The sequence below is a fragment of the Ptychodera flava genome, chromosome 6 (assembly GCF_041260155.1).
Source record: "Ptychodera flava strain L36383 chromosome 6, AS_Pfla_20210202, whole genome shotgun sequence".
Taxonomy (NCBI): domain Eukaryota; kingdom Metazoa; phylum Hemichordata; class Enteropneusta; family Ptychoderidae; genus Ptychodera; species Ptychodera flava.
Window position 1 is genome coordinate 11,957,025 of NC_091933.1, and position 15,576 is coordinate 11,972,600.

A 15,576-nucleotide genomic window follows, 5' to 3' on the forward strand; every position below is an offset into this window, starting at 1 on the left:
AATGTGGCCAATATAACGCTTATATATATATAACGGTTGTGCAAGAAATTTGATTTTGGAATTTCACCAAAATATTTATTCACTATGCATGGCAGCCAACGATGAAAACTATGAATATTTTTTTTCCCAGTATAAAACTAGGTAAATCTGTTCATTTATGTACACCTAATTATTAGTATTAATGTTCATGATTAGACTAGAGTGGTTTCAAGTCTATGGTTGTGCAAGAAATTTGATTTTGGAATTTCACTGAAATGTTGATTCACTATGCATGGCAGCCTATGATGAAACTATGAATATTTTTCCCATTACAAAACTAGGTAAATCTGTGCATTTATGTACACCTAATTATTAGTATTAATGTTCATGATTAGACTAGAGTGGTTTCAAGTCTATGGTTGTGCAAGAAATTTGATTTTGGAATTTCACCGAAATGTTTATTCACTATGCATGGCAGCCTATGATGAAACTATGAATATTTTTTTTCCAATACAAAACTAGGTAAATCTGTGCATTTATGTACACCTAATTATTAGTATTAATGTTCATGATTAGACTAGAGTGGTTTCAAGTCTACGGTTGTGCACGAAATTTGATTTTGGAATTTCACCAAAATGTTTATTCACTATGCATGGCAGCCTATGATGAAACTATGAATATTTTTTCCCAATACAAAACTAGGTAAATCTGTGCATTTATGTACACCTAATTGTTAGTATTAATGTTCATGATTAGACTAGAGTGGTTTCAAGTCTATGGTTGTGCAAGAAATTTGATTTTGGAATTTCACCGAAATGTTGATTCACTATACATTGTAGGCTATGAGGAAACTACAAATAACTCATAGGTTATCTGATCCTAAATTGTTATTCAAAAGTTGTTCGTCCTGAAGCTTCCAGTTGTTATTGATGACATTTTGCACTATTCTGAATAGTTTGTATTCTGTCAATGTCCTCAAAAAATAAAAAAATGTACATACAGCTTCATGAACATTTGACACCGACCTATACCCAACTGTATTGTCAATGGGAGAATGATATCAAATAAGTGATCTCCCAAATTGTTATTGAAAGCGTCATTATAGGGGACAGTTTATATGCACAATAGAGGAGTTGGATAAGTAGAAATCATGACAACTTAAATCAATGTGGCTGCTTGGATCATCAGTACATTGTTTATCATATCCTTAAACTTGTGCCAGAAGGGCGCACCGAAAATGGTAATGACAGAAAATGATAGTGCCAGGAGGTATTTTTTCTTTTTTCTGTATTCCGTATTCTCCAATACGTGCACATGCAATTTCAAATTTGATGCATAAAAAAAGGTGACCCTCCCCCATAGGCTTGCACAACATTTTATGATCCTTCAAAAATGCTTGCGCGAAAAATGGCGACCCACCCCCAAAACACCGCCCCCCTGTAATTTGTGTCCAGCCCCTAATAGGCTGAAGGTTGAAAGGTCTCATGTTCTTCGACAGCTTTTGCAGATGTTTTGAATCTGATATGCAACTCAACATACGATCACAATTCAGAAAGTAAATATCATATATATTCATTCTATTCACCAAATCAAAAATTTCATATTTTGCATGAGATTTATAGAAGATGTTACATATGGTTTGTACGATTTCTTTCTAATTCGAATCCCTCGGGGAGGAGAAGCATGGCATACGTTTAGCGCAGCCAGCGGTAGGTTTGAGAATGGAACCCCTCAAAAACCTGCGCTGTGGTGGCGCTCATCAATAATATTGTTATGCAACAAGTTTAGCCTAACCTGGGGTTCATTACGTCTATTGTAGGCCTCATGCATCTGCGAAATACGCACCCAAAACGGCTAAAACATCCATCCCTTGAGAGCAGGTCTTTGAATGCATTGTTCAAAGTTGGCACTTCCAATCTTTGGGCACTTCAGGAGTAGGAAATTAACTGCGAGTCGGCTGTTAAAACCACTTCGAGTGAGGTGGTGTGCCATCGCCACGATAGGAGGTAACGCCACTTGTATTCGCAAAATGGACAAACTGAACTTCGATAACCTGGCTCTCCGCTCGCTACCGGTCGACGAAAGCGGAGAAACTCGGTCGAGACAGGTACCGGGAGCTTGCTTTTCACTCGTTAAACCAACCCCTGTCGCCAATCCCCAGGTAGTGGCGCATTCTAGTGCTGCGATGAGGCTGCTGGATTTGACTGGACCGGAAATCGACAGACCGGAGTTTGCCGAGTATTTCAGTGGAAATAAGATTCTACCTGGTTCTACAACGGCTTCCCACTGCTACTGTGGTCACCAGTTTGGACATTTCTCTGGTCAGCTTGGAGATGGTGCAGCTATGTAAGTAGAACCTTTGTAATGTTTCTCATTGCGTCAACTAAATTTTGTAGGGCTCGCTTTTGGACCGTAACACTGTAGTAGCTGTAACACCACTGCACTGATGATGCACCGCAGCATCTGTGTATATTACGTTGGGAGTGCACGGTGTGAGGACCCGGTTACTGGAACAAGTAGGAATACGATTCATGTAATGGGGCGAGACGCATGTTAACATTGGCCACAGTTTCTCAGAAAACGTTTCGATGATGCAGCAAAAATTCTACTTCCGGTTTACGTCTCGTGACCCAACTGACCCACTTTGAACAGCGCTCCCGCATCATTATCATGACGCTGTTGGAAAGTTGTTTAATAATAATCCAGTAACTGAGTGAAATATGTTTGAGTCATTCAGGTGAATGGGTAAGTACATGTAGTCACCAGGTATTGGAAAAATTATGCATTTCTTAGGCCACCAGGAGGTAGAAGCGAGAACAGATACTTGAGCATAACATATCCATAGGAAAGTTAGAAAATGGTGATGGAATGTATCGGCAAGAACAGCTTTTATAAGGCAGTGGGTTAAAAGGTTGATTTAGCAATATTAAACCTTGGTGCAAAATAGTGTATCTGACACTAATAGATTGGTGCACAAATAGTGTGTTTGTTTTTACGTGGCGATAACTTCTAAAAGTATACATGCAAGTTCTCTTTGCATGAAAAATATGTCAAAGTACAGCAGCCATTTTGTACCTCTGATATCTAGTCTATCAGCCATCAGGGCAACAAAGGACCCCTGTTCAGCAACATTAGAGTTTACATTGCTTTGTAATCATACAGCGAATTTTTGAAGTGAACCAAATTATTGCATTTTTCGTCACAGGTATCTGGGTGAAGTGTTGAACAGCAAAGGTGAGAGGTGGGAGATCCAACTGAAAGGCAGTGGATTGACACCGTATTCTAGATCTGCTGATGGACGGAAGGTGCTCAGGTCAAGCATTCGTGAATTTCTGTGCAGTGAAGCCATGCATCACCTTGGTGTGGCTACTACTAGAGGTGAGCCTGGGCCGTACATTTACATGTGTCCAGGAGTATAAAGCAACTATAGAGCACTTTTTGTTTCATGACTTTAAAGTTGCTTTTATTGGAGAGAATACGTACATTAATAATATGACAGATTCCCATGGTTACACTTGCAAGTGCAACCTACTTGGGTATTTGCACAAGGGCTTGCTGTGTACTCTTGTGGCCACACTCACTAGGTGTGACAGCAGAATACACTACAAACCACGCAGCAAATATCCCTAGTAGGAAGCGCTTGCACTCTTGCCATGGGATTATGTTATCATTACATATGTTAAAACGACAAACAAAGTGATACTCAATATGATGCAATTTGATATCTGAAGTTTGATGGAATGATCTGTACCAAGTTCTTACTTTAACAATCAGATTGATGCCATTGACTTCTCATTGGCTGCTTTTACCACACCCCCAGTTCTGATTGGGTAAAGTTGTTTATGTGTTTATAGGTCAAAGGTTAGTGTATTGAGGGAACAGGTCTCACTCAAGCCTAGCCATTTGCTTCAAGTTCAATCACAAATCACGATGGGAAAGAACAAGGCAAACAGCTTCTCTTTTAACATTTACAGCTAAATTTGTTTCAAACATTGCAACTTTTATTATTTCTCAAAAGAGCTGGAACTGGAGCCTGTCAGAGCTGACATGAATTCAAGGGAAAGATATAAAGGATAACACTGCGGTCTAAATATATTCAATTTTTCAAAAGTGTGATTTTCTCTCATTGATAAAATTATACAGTAAGCTTTGTCATAGATATCGTCTTTGAAATCTTCCATGCCAATGAATATGTTTCTCTTGCAAAGCAGTACGGCTTGCAGACAACCATTTTCGGTTTGCTTTTATGATACTAGCTGTTTACAAACGAAAGTAGTCTGGATGACGTGTGCTCATTTACATAGGTTTATGACATAAGGTTTTTGGTATTGCACTGCAGTGCAGATACTAATGGTACGCACACACTCCTACGCAAGGAAACTCTGGTACATCTGTATTAATTCTTAGTACACATAAAAATATTCAATAAAACCATGATGTTATGATGTATGTAACGGAGCTCAACTCAGATCACTTGACCGATTTGTATTAAAAAATGTCCTGTTACACAAACATATAAACATGTATGTCTGTATCCATATAAATTTTTTAATCAGTGAATACAAACAAATGAAGTTGAATCTACATATGTGAACAAGTGAACCTGAATACAGTATATGTATGTTCACAAGATGTACAGTAGTACCTGTATCAGCAAGAATGAGGATGCCTTAATGCCGCAGTGCTACTTTTGTGTATATTTACATGATATATAATACCTTCTGTTAACCTACAGCAGTTTTTGTCAAGGTAGTGGGTAATTTGACCTGTCCATTATTTTTTACATCAAGTGGAACTTAAAATTGTACGACCTATTAAGTTATTTATACCAATCTTATGAGAATCACTTTCTACACAAAACAAGTCAAGACTCTGTTGTGGAAGTACAAATGTATAGTAGTTCTTGCAACAGAACAGGTGGTCTTTTAGTCTTTATGTGATTTTCTTTCACAAGATCAATGCACTTTTGTTCCAAATGTGACCATACATATCATTGTATGATTGAGGGGTTACACAGCGGTCACCCATCTTAATCCCCTTCTGGCCTATTTGAGTCTTGAACATCCATTTCCCATTAAGACACTATCAAAAATATACGTGTACGAACATGTATCACACTTAATCTCGATATTGCCAGAACATTCACTTCATATTTGCACTGCGATTAACAGATGACATTGCAAATCAAATGAAAGATATTTTTAACCACATTGCAGTTTTAATCACAAGTACATGGCCATCAACTGTTGGATGACTTGCAACCAAATTCATGAGAACTTTACGCTCTTTAAAAGAGAGCATTGATTGATGTATAATGATGTTTTTTAATGTGAAATGATGTTTTTTAACGTGAAAAAGCAAAGTGAAAGAATTTGTAGGTTGTTGTATTTTCCAGCTGGCAGTTGTATTACATCTGATACAAGAGTTACCAGGGACATCTTCTACAATGGAAATGCCAAACTGGAGAAGGCAACAGTGGTATTGAGAATTGCACCGACGTTTCTTAGGTGAAAAACTGTCTCCATATTCATGTACACATTCTGTCATTGCCCTCAGATATACATCACAAGTGCACAAGGAAATGTGAACTTTCATTTTTGTGAGTGTAGTACTCAAAATCAGTTACATTTGAACTAATTGTGCATGTCCTGAAGCAAATTATGAGTTTTTGCTAACAGGATTTTCCGAGCTAAAAATCTGGATTACATTATTTCCAGAGACTGATGATTTGAAGATGAATTCCTGATGAATTGATGTTGGAGAGTATTATTCAACCACGCCATGTTAGAATACATGAATAAGAATTATATATCTTTTGATTCAGCACATCCATGCATCACAATGTCAACACAGTCTCATGTTATAAGTTTGCATTTACCAATGTTTGTTTATCTTGACTGGGAAAAATGTGAGTATTACTGAAACCAGGCTTTTTGTCAGAAATCTCTCTGTCATAGACTAGTTTGTGCTGTTGTTATTAAATCATGTGCATTTCACATTCTGCAGTCATGTTTGAATGTCATCATCAGGTCAGGTTGGTTAAAACCAGTTAGGCATTACATGTCCCATATGTTGCAGTATGACAAAGACTTGAACATATGAAAGCACCTGAAAACGCAGATACTTTATACACAATTGTTACTGACTACACCTCCCATAACATACCAGGTTTTGGCTCAATGCTGCCTTTGACTGAGTCTGCAGATGGTGAAGTGACAGGCCAGCCAGTATCAGGGATGTAATCATTACCGTTTCTCCTGCAAGTTGTTCTATCACTGTCAGGTCAAATCGGTAACAAACAAGTAAAGCATAACATAATACCCATCAAATTATAATGTGGAGCACTAAAACATTCATGATTTTCACAGACAAGTCTCACTTAGACATTCATTCATAGAGATTTTTACAAGCTTAAAGGGGAAGTTCACCAAGGATGATTTTTACATATGTGGTAGCTCTGTGGTCATTTACCCAGGAAAAACTATTTTCACCATTTATAACTCGCAAGATTTTTACAAAAACGATTAAAATAGTACAGGAAGTTGCCCATGTAATTTGAATCATGGGAAAAAAGCTCCAAGCTTGGAGCTTGCATAATGTGTCATGGAAGGGACCATCTCCGGAGGGTATGGCCCCCATATTGTCCACTTACAGTAACACAGTAGTAAACAGCAACACAAAATCTTGACAGTGAACAGTTTATTATAAGTGAATGATCGTTTATGCACAGGATATCAGTATAAACAAAAGTTATGTAAATACGCACAGCCTGGTTAAGCATGGGTGAGTGGACAATGCTATACCCATGGGAAAATGGTCCCTTCCAAATCACATTATGCAAGCTCCAAGCATGGCGATTTTCCCATGATTCAAATTACATGGGCAACTTCCTGTATTATTTCTATCGGTTTTTGTAAAAAATCTTGCGAGTTATAAATGGCGAAAATAGCTTTTCCGGGGTAAGTGACCACAAAGCTAGCACATATGTAAAAATCATCCTTGGTGAACTTCCCCTTTAATCTAATAATGAATATTGTATGTGCAGCAATGACCTTCCTGGCATCTTGATTTTTCTGATGACTTTCAATGACTTCACCTGGAAAGGGTTAAAGAATATGATATGTATGTGTCTTATTTTCTTGTCTTTCAATTTGGTGAATATTTTTCCAATTTTGTAGGTTTGGTTCTTTTGAAATTTTCAAACCCATCGACAGCATCACTGGCAGGAGAGGTCCAAGCGTTGGACGCAAGGACATTCTGCGTCAAATGTTGGATTATTCTGTTAAGACCTTCTTCCCTCAGGTAAGACAATCTTTTACAAATATCCTGACTCAGGTAAGACATTCCCTGACAAACATCCTTGGCTCATTTGATGCATAACTAACTTCGTCATGGATGAACTGCATACCACATTGCTGTATGTAATATGAAGCCAGGGCGTGCACTCTGACCTCTGAACTGCATACGACGCTGAGGGGCATACATTCCAACCTCAAGGTTCAAACCTTCACATCATTTAATTGACTCTCTTTATCCATTAAGTAGAACATTCCTTGTGGATAGATATTGGCCTCTCAAATTTTTCTGATCTACCCCTTGTGGGGGTTCATTTTAAAGTTTTTAAAAAAATTATCCACATCTTAGATTTTCTCAAATTAAAAATTTTATTTTTTTCCCCAAGGATAGGAGCCATTTTGAATTTCAAATATAAGTAAATGTTAGGTAATTTGTTTCTCTAGTAGCAAACTTTTCATGATGACCCCTGAATTCATATTTTTGATTTGATTAGAGAAAGGTTAAAAATTTCATTGGGGAAAGTTTGAGCAAAAGTTTAAGTCTTTTACAGTCGATGCGTGTACTTTAAGAATTGCTTTCTGCATTAATTATCACAGTCTTTCATGCATGCGAGTCACATTTGTGAAAAAAACCAGGCCAGGGTCACCTTTTAAACAGACACTACAGATGAGAAATGAAGACATTTCAAATATAGGTCAATCTTTTCAAGGATATATCTGATGAAGCTCTAATGTTTGAAACAACCAAAAAATGCAATATTCCCATTGTACACCGGCAGATTTATGAAACTCATCAGGATGAACAGCAGAGATACCTGGCATTTTATCGTCAAGTCGTCTTATCAACGGCAAGACTTGTAGCTGACTGGCAGTGCATTGGATTCTGTCATGGGTAAGTCCCCCTGTTGATTCTGATACATGCACATATACACATGTTACAACAACGAGATGTTGCGAACTATCCATGATTCACCTTGCTCGATTGAATAATAATAAAATTCAATTATGACATTTTAGAAGGAATGATAACGATCACGATCATTACCGAGAAGAATATTATGAACATCTTGTAATTATAGTAGAGAAGTTCCCCTGATGGAAATCTGATGTTTTCAGAATAAATGCAGAATATTGATTAGAAGATGTTATATTATTGTAGTACATGCTAAAGGAATATATCTAAAATATGGAATTGAATCACATCACTGCATGATGGCTCTTGAGAAGTTGTGACAATTTTTCAATGTTTTCGTCCTCAGGGTTTTGAACACAGACAATATGAGTATCATGGGAGTGACCATAGACTATGGACCGTATGGATTCATGGATAGATTTGATCCAGATTACATATGCAACGGATCTGGTAGGTTATCACCGCCTGTCTACATGGCTAAATGATTTGAGGTTTGACAAAGAAATCAACTCCATGAAAGTTGACACATTGTCCGGAAGGGAGGTCAGATGTAGTCAAAACAACACCATCAGATCAGCACAAACAATGGGTTCTCAACAGGTAATGGTGACTACAACATATGTGGTGTAATGGTGACTACATCAGACTTCTTCCAGACAATGTTTTTAGACTGATATTACGGCCAAGACAATAGTTACACCTGATAATGTTGTCAACTCCTCAATTTAGTCTGAATATGTATGTCTAGTTCCAGTATTGCCAAAGGTTCAAGCAAACCATTGTAATATGTCACAGTACCTTCCTTTGGGTCATGTACAGGTTGGTATCTCATCATACATACACACTGCATCACCAACTAACCTTTTTACCCCTGTATGCTCCTTTCCAGTCCCCTTGTACCCACAGCCTATCATACCATACATTGTAATGTACGTGTACCTGCACGCTGCTGTATTCACTCAGCTCCTGGAATCAATACTTTTCAAATCAAAATGAGATGTTCCTCTTTTCAAGTAAGCACTCATGTGGCATCTCTTGTAGCACTATAGTTAGCATCATTCAACTGAGACTGACAAATTATCAGAAACATGTGGTAATTTCCATGTGTTAGGGGTCCAATTTCATCATAGCAAGAAATGTAAGTAGGCTGACATAGGATAAAGAAAATGTCAATGCTAGACTAATCCAATCATATTCTCTACAGATGATGGTGGCAGGTACACCTACACAAAACAGCCATCAATCTGCCGTTGGAATTTAGAAAAGTTTGCCGAGGCACTGTCTGGCTATACTACAGAGGAACAGGTGTTGCCACTTGAGCTGTCATCACCAGTACTAGAGGAGTATGATGCAGAGTATGAGAAATGTTACATGGAAAAGATGAGAAAGAAATTTGGGCTGATGAAGAAGAAGCTGGACACAGACAAGTAAGCTGTATAGCTGAATTGAAATACCTGGGCGCTAACAAATTTTCTAGTAACAAAAATTACCAGAAGAAAATTAAAATTACCAGAAATTCAAGCGAAAGACAGATGATTATGGTCAACTTACAAAAGAAGTTAGAGGATTTGATAAAATATGTTCCTCAGGCAGCTCAACAAAATACTACAGTAGTAGCACAGACACATTTGTTCATTGTGCTCAACTCTTGAACTCTATTATCCATTGTAAACTTTTACCTGCAATGTCATTGTTACAGATTTGCCGTTCCGCTGACAAGCTCTTTGAAAATGTTTCAGTGTACATGTATATTTAAGTATATACTGTTGTGATAATTTCTCCTCAAATGATTTCTTTTAGTGTTAGAATGTCAAAGCTTCCACACCCATCTGTAAGTCATTGTCCAACAATTTTCTTTCCATCATCTCATTTCAAGCGAGTTGGTTGAATCCTTCCTGAAGACTATGCAAGACACTGGTGCAGACTTCACCAACGCTTTCCGCTGTCTCAGCACCCTGGGTCTTCCCAACTCTGCAGATTACTTGACTAAACTGGAAGAGACGAAAACAAAGTTACTGGAACAGTGCAGTACTGCAGAAGAAATGAAGAAATTGTACAGACCAAGGATGGATCCCAGGTGATTGTCACAACCTATAGACTCTTTATTTCAGTGTCTTTAGTCTTGTTCTGCAAGATTTAGAAACTTATGCAGTGGTTTTTCAGTATTTTGCTTGCAGTTGAGTGAAATTTAATTTATAGGAAATACCAAAAACATTCTGAAAAAATACAATGTTTCCAAATTACATGTGCATTTCAGACTTCATACGCTGACAGTACCTCATCTTTGTTATGATTGGACAACAACAATTGTGTACACAATGCACCTGCATTTGATTTGTCTAGATGAAAACAAAATCATTTCATACTTGTCTTATGTCTGCAAGAATATAAACTTACACAGTGTTTATGTACACACTGAGCAATGTTAACACCATCAGGACACTCCCATCAGTGCTTGCACTCAATGTTCCACTTCCATATGCATTCCTACATTTGACAGGGAATTGATGATGGTAGTGATGTTGATGCAGACCAACCCGTCCCTGCTGGCAAATTTGGGCCGCGGTCAGGGAATGATCATCCAGGAATTGGAACGCATGGAAAAAGCCAAGGAAATGCAGGTGTGTGATGGATCAGTATACATGCAGGTCACCCTGTTTATCATCGAGACATTCCGCGGAAAGAAACCAGATTGTACAAAGTCTTCAATCTGAGAATGGCAAAAAGGTTTTCTTCCATAGATTTTAGTTTTATTCTCATGAAATACGAGACCATTAAGTTATGATATTTGGCAAAACAAGAATGCACATACATGTAGTGTTGATACATAAACAATGGCAAGAATGAAGAAAAGTCAACGTAGGCAATGTTTTGCTGAAAATGTGCAGCATTTCAAAAGAGTCTATCTGATCTGTAGATTGTCATTATTTACAGCAACTTAAGGAGTCTGAAACTAGGACTATTCTCTATCCAATTGGCTTTTTGATATAATTTGATAAGAACAATGAGTGTTAGCCAACCAATTGGCTAAAAGCTTCAGTGATGCTGCACATAAGCCCAAATTTTGCATAAACTTTAGTAACCTAGGGAGTCATTAGGGTTACAGCTAGAATACATACATGTAGGTAGAGGCCCTAGTAGAAGAATTTTAATTCATGTTTGTTAGGTTTGTGTCTGCTTTCACTTCAATTCTGCTGAAACATTTGCTTAGAGTATATATATACATGTATCTATATTTCTTCACTATCATACAGTCACTTACAGACGAGAAGAAGAAAAAAGATGATGATGAGAAATGGTCAAACTGGCTTCAGAAATACTCTGACAGGCTGAAGCAGGAAATTGAGGATGTAGACAATATAGATGAGTTCAGCCATGATAGAGTGGTGTTGATGAATTCAAACAATCCCAAGTATATCTTAAGAAACTACATCGCTCAGAATGCCATCGAAGCTGCAGAAAATGGAGACTACTCAGAGGTAAAGTGATGTAGTGTTTTATGTCAGTGTTTCACTCTCAAATGGCAAATGTGCAGTAATCAATGCAAATGAAAGTAAGTACACAATTTGAGGTAGTAAACTGAAAATTTAGAGTAATTTTTCCCAGCAATGGTATTTCCAAGCTAAAATTTTGGTGTGCATACAATTATTAAGTCCTTATTTTCCATATCATATGCTGTATTCAGATTGTGTTGTGCTGGAAACGGTGATTTTGCAGTTTTGAAAATCCATCTCGCAAGAGCAGGCATTGACAGCAGTTAAATCTGAAAGCCATTCATGTGTCAAGAATTGCACATCTGATTAGACTAAACTTTGATATTCCTGTTAATGATCAGTGCATGGCTGTGAAATTGTCACTGATGCAGACCATGAAGAGGAACTTCAAAATGCTTTGCATCATTTTGAAAAACATATCCAAGATTATGTTTTTTGTTTTAATATGTGTTTTGGTTGCACTTATGTTACCTAGGTGAGGAGAGTGTTGAAATTACTGGAAGACCCCTACGGTGATGATGTTGAACTTGAGGATGTCAAGGTCAAGGCAGATGCGCCTGCAGAAGCCAGTACATCGACAGCAAGTTCATCAACAGCAGTTCAAGGTAAACTTTAAGTGAACACATCGAAACTTGATACATCCTGTCCTGTACAACTACCCAACACTGCATGCAGAATCTCATTCAGTTACTGTAGGAGTCATGTTAGGAAGCATATCATACCCCATATTAGAGATGTATGAAAACAAATGAAGGTGTTGGTAGTTTTTTGTATGAGGGCGGTGTTTGTTTACAACAGGTAGGGCTAGGATTGATGTTCCTGGGATTAACACTGTTCTGACACTGGAACACACGAAAAAAGAAGCAGTGAAATACATCCTGTTATGAGATTGCAGTTGTTGTAAATCATTTTATCAATGTCAATCATGCAAGTCACATGCTGTCATAGAAATGTGTCAATAAATATGTACACTAGTAAATTAGAATTTTTCCTCAAGGTATCTCAAGTTTTATTTTTAAATTCAATTCCACAGGTGCCTGCAGCATACTTCCATCATTGAAGAGTTACACAGGAGTTGCCTATGACAGTAAACCACCAGAGTGGGCTGTAGACTTGGTTGTCACCTGATCTTCATAATCCTGTCTCATCTTGTAGATTATGCAACTGCCTTTCTGATATGCAACTAGCGATCAGAAAAAAATATTTCTTTCCTGCTCTGGAAAACTCTGATGTCATTTACAAAGTTACAATGGTAGTCAAGGTGATCATCACATGTCTGTCATGTCGGTATATCAAGGTCAATAGGTCATCATGTTGTCGTTACACATACTACTTTGCAGGGTATTGATGAAGAAAGTCGTTTATGTAATCTAACATACATGCAAGAATGCTCCTGCAACCTTATGTACAAATTAAAAATCTTCCGATTACAGACTGATTACAGTAGAACGCGCCTCAGGGACAGATAGTCAAATACTCAAACTTTTACAATATCCTTTTGGGTGATCACTCGTGGGGATTCCTTCTGAAGTTTATTTGGTACACCAAAATTTTCAGAGGCTTAGTTTTTTTCGAATAGGAAATTTTATTTTCCCCATAGAGATAACAAACTTGGAAGGCGGCCATTTTGAATATCAAATATCGTTAAAGATTTGGTAATTTGTTTCTCTAATACCAACATTTGCATGATGACACCCGATAAACTCCTTCCAAATGTCATCCCATATGATGGAGGTATATGCATGTTCCTGTACCGCTGGTCCAATGTCTTGCAATTTCTAATGTTGCTGGCACACTTAGTGGTGAAACTTGTAAGATCTGAACTTGTAGTCATGTCAGTTGGCAGTGGAAGCTTTCTGGTTGATGCTTTGCAAAAATATCTTTTTGTGTCAGGTTGCAAGCACTTGGCAAACAAGTTATCAAAACTCTTAGACGCCAGTAGTTTATGTACAGTGTCAACATTTAATCTCCAAATAATGTCACAAATGTTAGTGTCCAAAACACAGCCACTTGTAAATGGTGACAGAAAGGCAGTTGCAGTTATCATTGAGACAGGTGATATACAGTGTCAGGCTGACACACGGTACTGATGGGGTCATGACCTTTGTGTTATGTGATGATGGCATCAGCTTAAACCCAGTGGGAGTGCTGATGCTTGATGGAATTCCATTGTTACCAACAGTCTACGTTACAGTTTTTGGATGAGCCATTCTAAACGCACAAGTATTAAAGCCATGCAAAGATGCCTGAACATTTTATTTGTAAACCAATATTTTATACAGTGATTTTTCATTGCTCTGAATTTATTTATGTAAGAGCAGCAAAGTTATGTTTTCCTGATATGGAAAGTGTGAAGGTCATGATCATATTCGTAACTACCATGCAGCTATGAAAATGTCATGATTTTACTCAGACAATAAATAAAATAGTAGCTTCAATCATGAGCAAGTTTAGTTTTAGAATAGTGGAGATTTCACACTGCAAGGATGAATTCAAATTGTAAATGTCAAAAATATTTTTAATTACAGGATGTGTTATTATTTGATGTGTAAACAGAAATTTGGTTCTAATGAGGATCTTACTAGAAATTTCATGGAGTGGGAAATGTTAGTTAGACAAGGATGTATATTACTGCAGTAACATTCTTTGTAATGTTTACTGACTTGCAAATGATGTCTGGCTTCCACCATTAACATGCAATAAGAGTGAACATTATCCACTGAAGTAAGATAGTGGAATGACATATTTCTATGTACAACAGGTTGTCACAAAGTCAAATGTTATCTACAGCACTCCAAGCATTGCTGAACTGTAGGAGCTGTAACTGTGTGTAACTCACATTTCTGACAGTATCAGTATTTCATTGATGTGCAAATTCAAAAACTAGTTCTCAGTGAATCATAATGAGTGTTATTTTGGATATGAACTCTCGACACTTACTTGCTCTTGAAATGTGTAAGTGTAAATGCAGAATACCTAGACTTGATTACAGAGTGTTCCCCACTTTATTCACAAAGAAGATTAATATCATATAATTTAACATGATAGGATTATTCCCAAATATGTAAAAAAACCAAGTTAGCCAACTCAGTCTGGTACATTGTGAAAATTTTGAAAATGTCTTGATGCAAGTTTATTTGGATACATGTACAGTTAATTAATTGGATGAATTCATGAATGAGAATGAGTGCCCTCTGATTCTGCTTTTTGTCTTTACAGTTGTTAATATTAAATATTTTAGTCAGTACGGTGTATTCTGATTACTTGACTAGGGTTTAACTTGGAATAGAAGTTTTGAAAAAAATGAGGAAAAGAAAGTTTTTGTACCTGTTTATGTAACAATTGCTATGTAAAGGGATGTACAAGCGAATTTCCAGAACGAATTTAAGTAAAGCTTGATGTATGAACTATTGGTATTCACTTTTATCTGTAGCACACAGAGTTAGGTGATTGTGGAGCATAGTGAACCATAAGATTCATCCATTCTGGAGAAGTATGATATTGTTTGTGATGATGGCATGATGATGAACTACTTTTTGTTGTGCTGCAAAATGTACACTCAAATTTAATATAGATTTTTGCTGCCAATCTTGTCAAGTTGCAGCCTAGATGTGGAGGCTGAATATCTGTTTTCCAAACCCTTTAACTGTAACAAGGAACGCAGTATTTTTATTATCATGATATGCGTATATAGGGATTTTAAAAACAAACAAACTGGGAGACGGCTGCGGACGTGCGCCCTCAGTGGTGTAGGTTTTAAATCACGTTAATCCTTTGTATAGCTGCAGCTGGCCATACCACTTCACATTACAAGGGGTCTTCTCTATACTCTCATTCTAATAAATGAATTACGTTCCACTCCATTCCTTCATTAATGATGGATCAGCCAGAGGTG

The 15,576-nt window shown here is 37.3% G+C and overlaps 1 protein-coding gene across 1 annotated transcript; it reads left to right on the forward strand.

Annotated features, from left to right (window-relative positions):
- The first annotated feature begins 1,739 nt into the window (after positions 1 to 1,739).
- Positions 1,740 to 15,088, forward strand: LOC139134845 (protein adenylyltransferase SelO, mitochondrial-like). The gene is made up of 12 exons (XM_070701907.1): positions 1,740 to 2,325; positions 3,185 to 3,357; positions 5,375 to 5,486; positions 7,158 to 7,281; positions 8,054 to 8,166; positions 8,534 to 8,637; positions 9,392 to 9,614; positions 10,064 to 10,264; positions 10,688 to 10,808; positions 11,442 to 11,666; positions 12,157 to 12,286; positions 12,715 to 15,088. The coding sequence occupies exons 1-12, from the start codon at positions 1,868 to 1,870 to the stop codon at positions 12,807 to 12,809; spliced, it is 2,079 nt and encodes a 692-aa protein (XP_070558008.1). The 5' UTR covers positions 1,740 to 1,867; the 3' UTR covers positions 12,810 to 15,088.
- The last annotated feature ends 488 nt before the right edge of the window (positions 15,089 to 15,576 follow it).

What these genes read in the sequence shown, in the direction of transcription:
- LOC139134845 (XM_070701907.1), top strand. Translation starts at nt 1,868, where the DNA reads ATGCATTGTTCAAAGTTGGCACTTCCAATCTTTGGGCACTTCAGGAGT. An exon ending in TGGTGTGGCTACTACTAGAG is followed by an intron (nt 3,358 to 5,374) that starts GTGAGCCTGGGC and finishes TGTATTTTCCAG; the next exon opens with CTGGCAGTTGTATTACATCT. An exon ending in TTAAGACCTTCTTCCCTCAG is followed by an intron (nt 7,282 to 8,053) that starts GTAAGACAATCT and finishes GTACACCGGCAG; the next exon opens with ATTTATGAAACTCATCAGGA.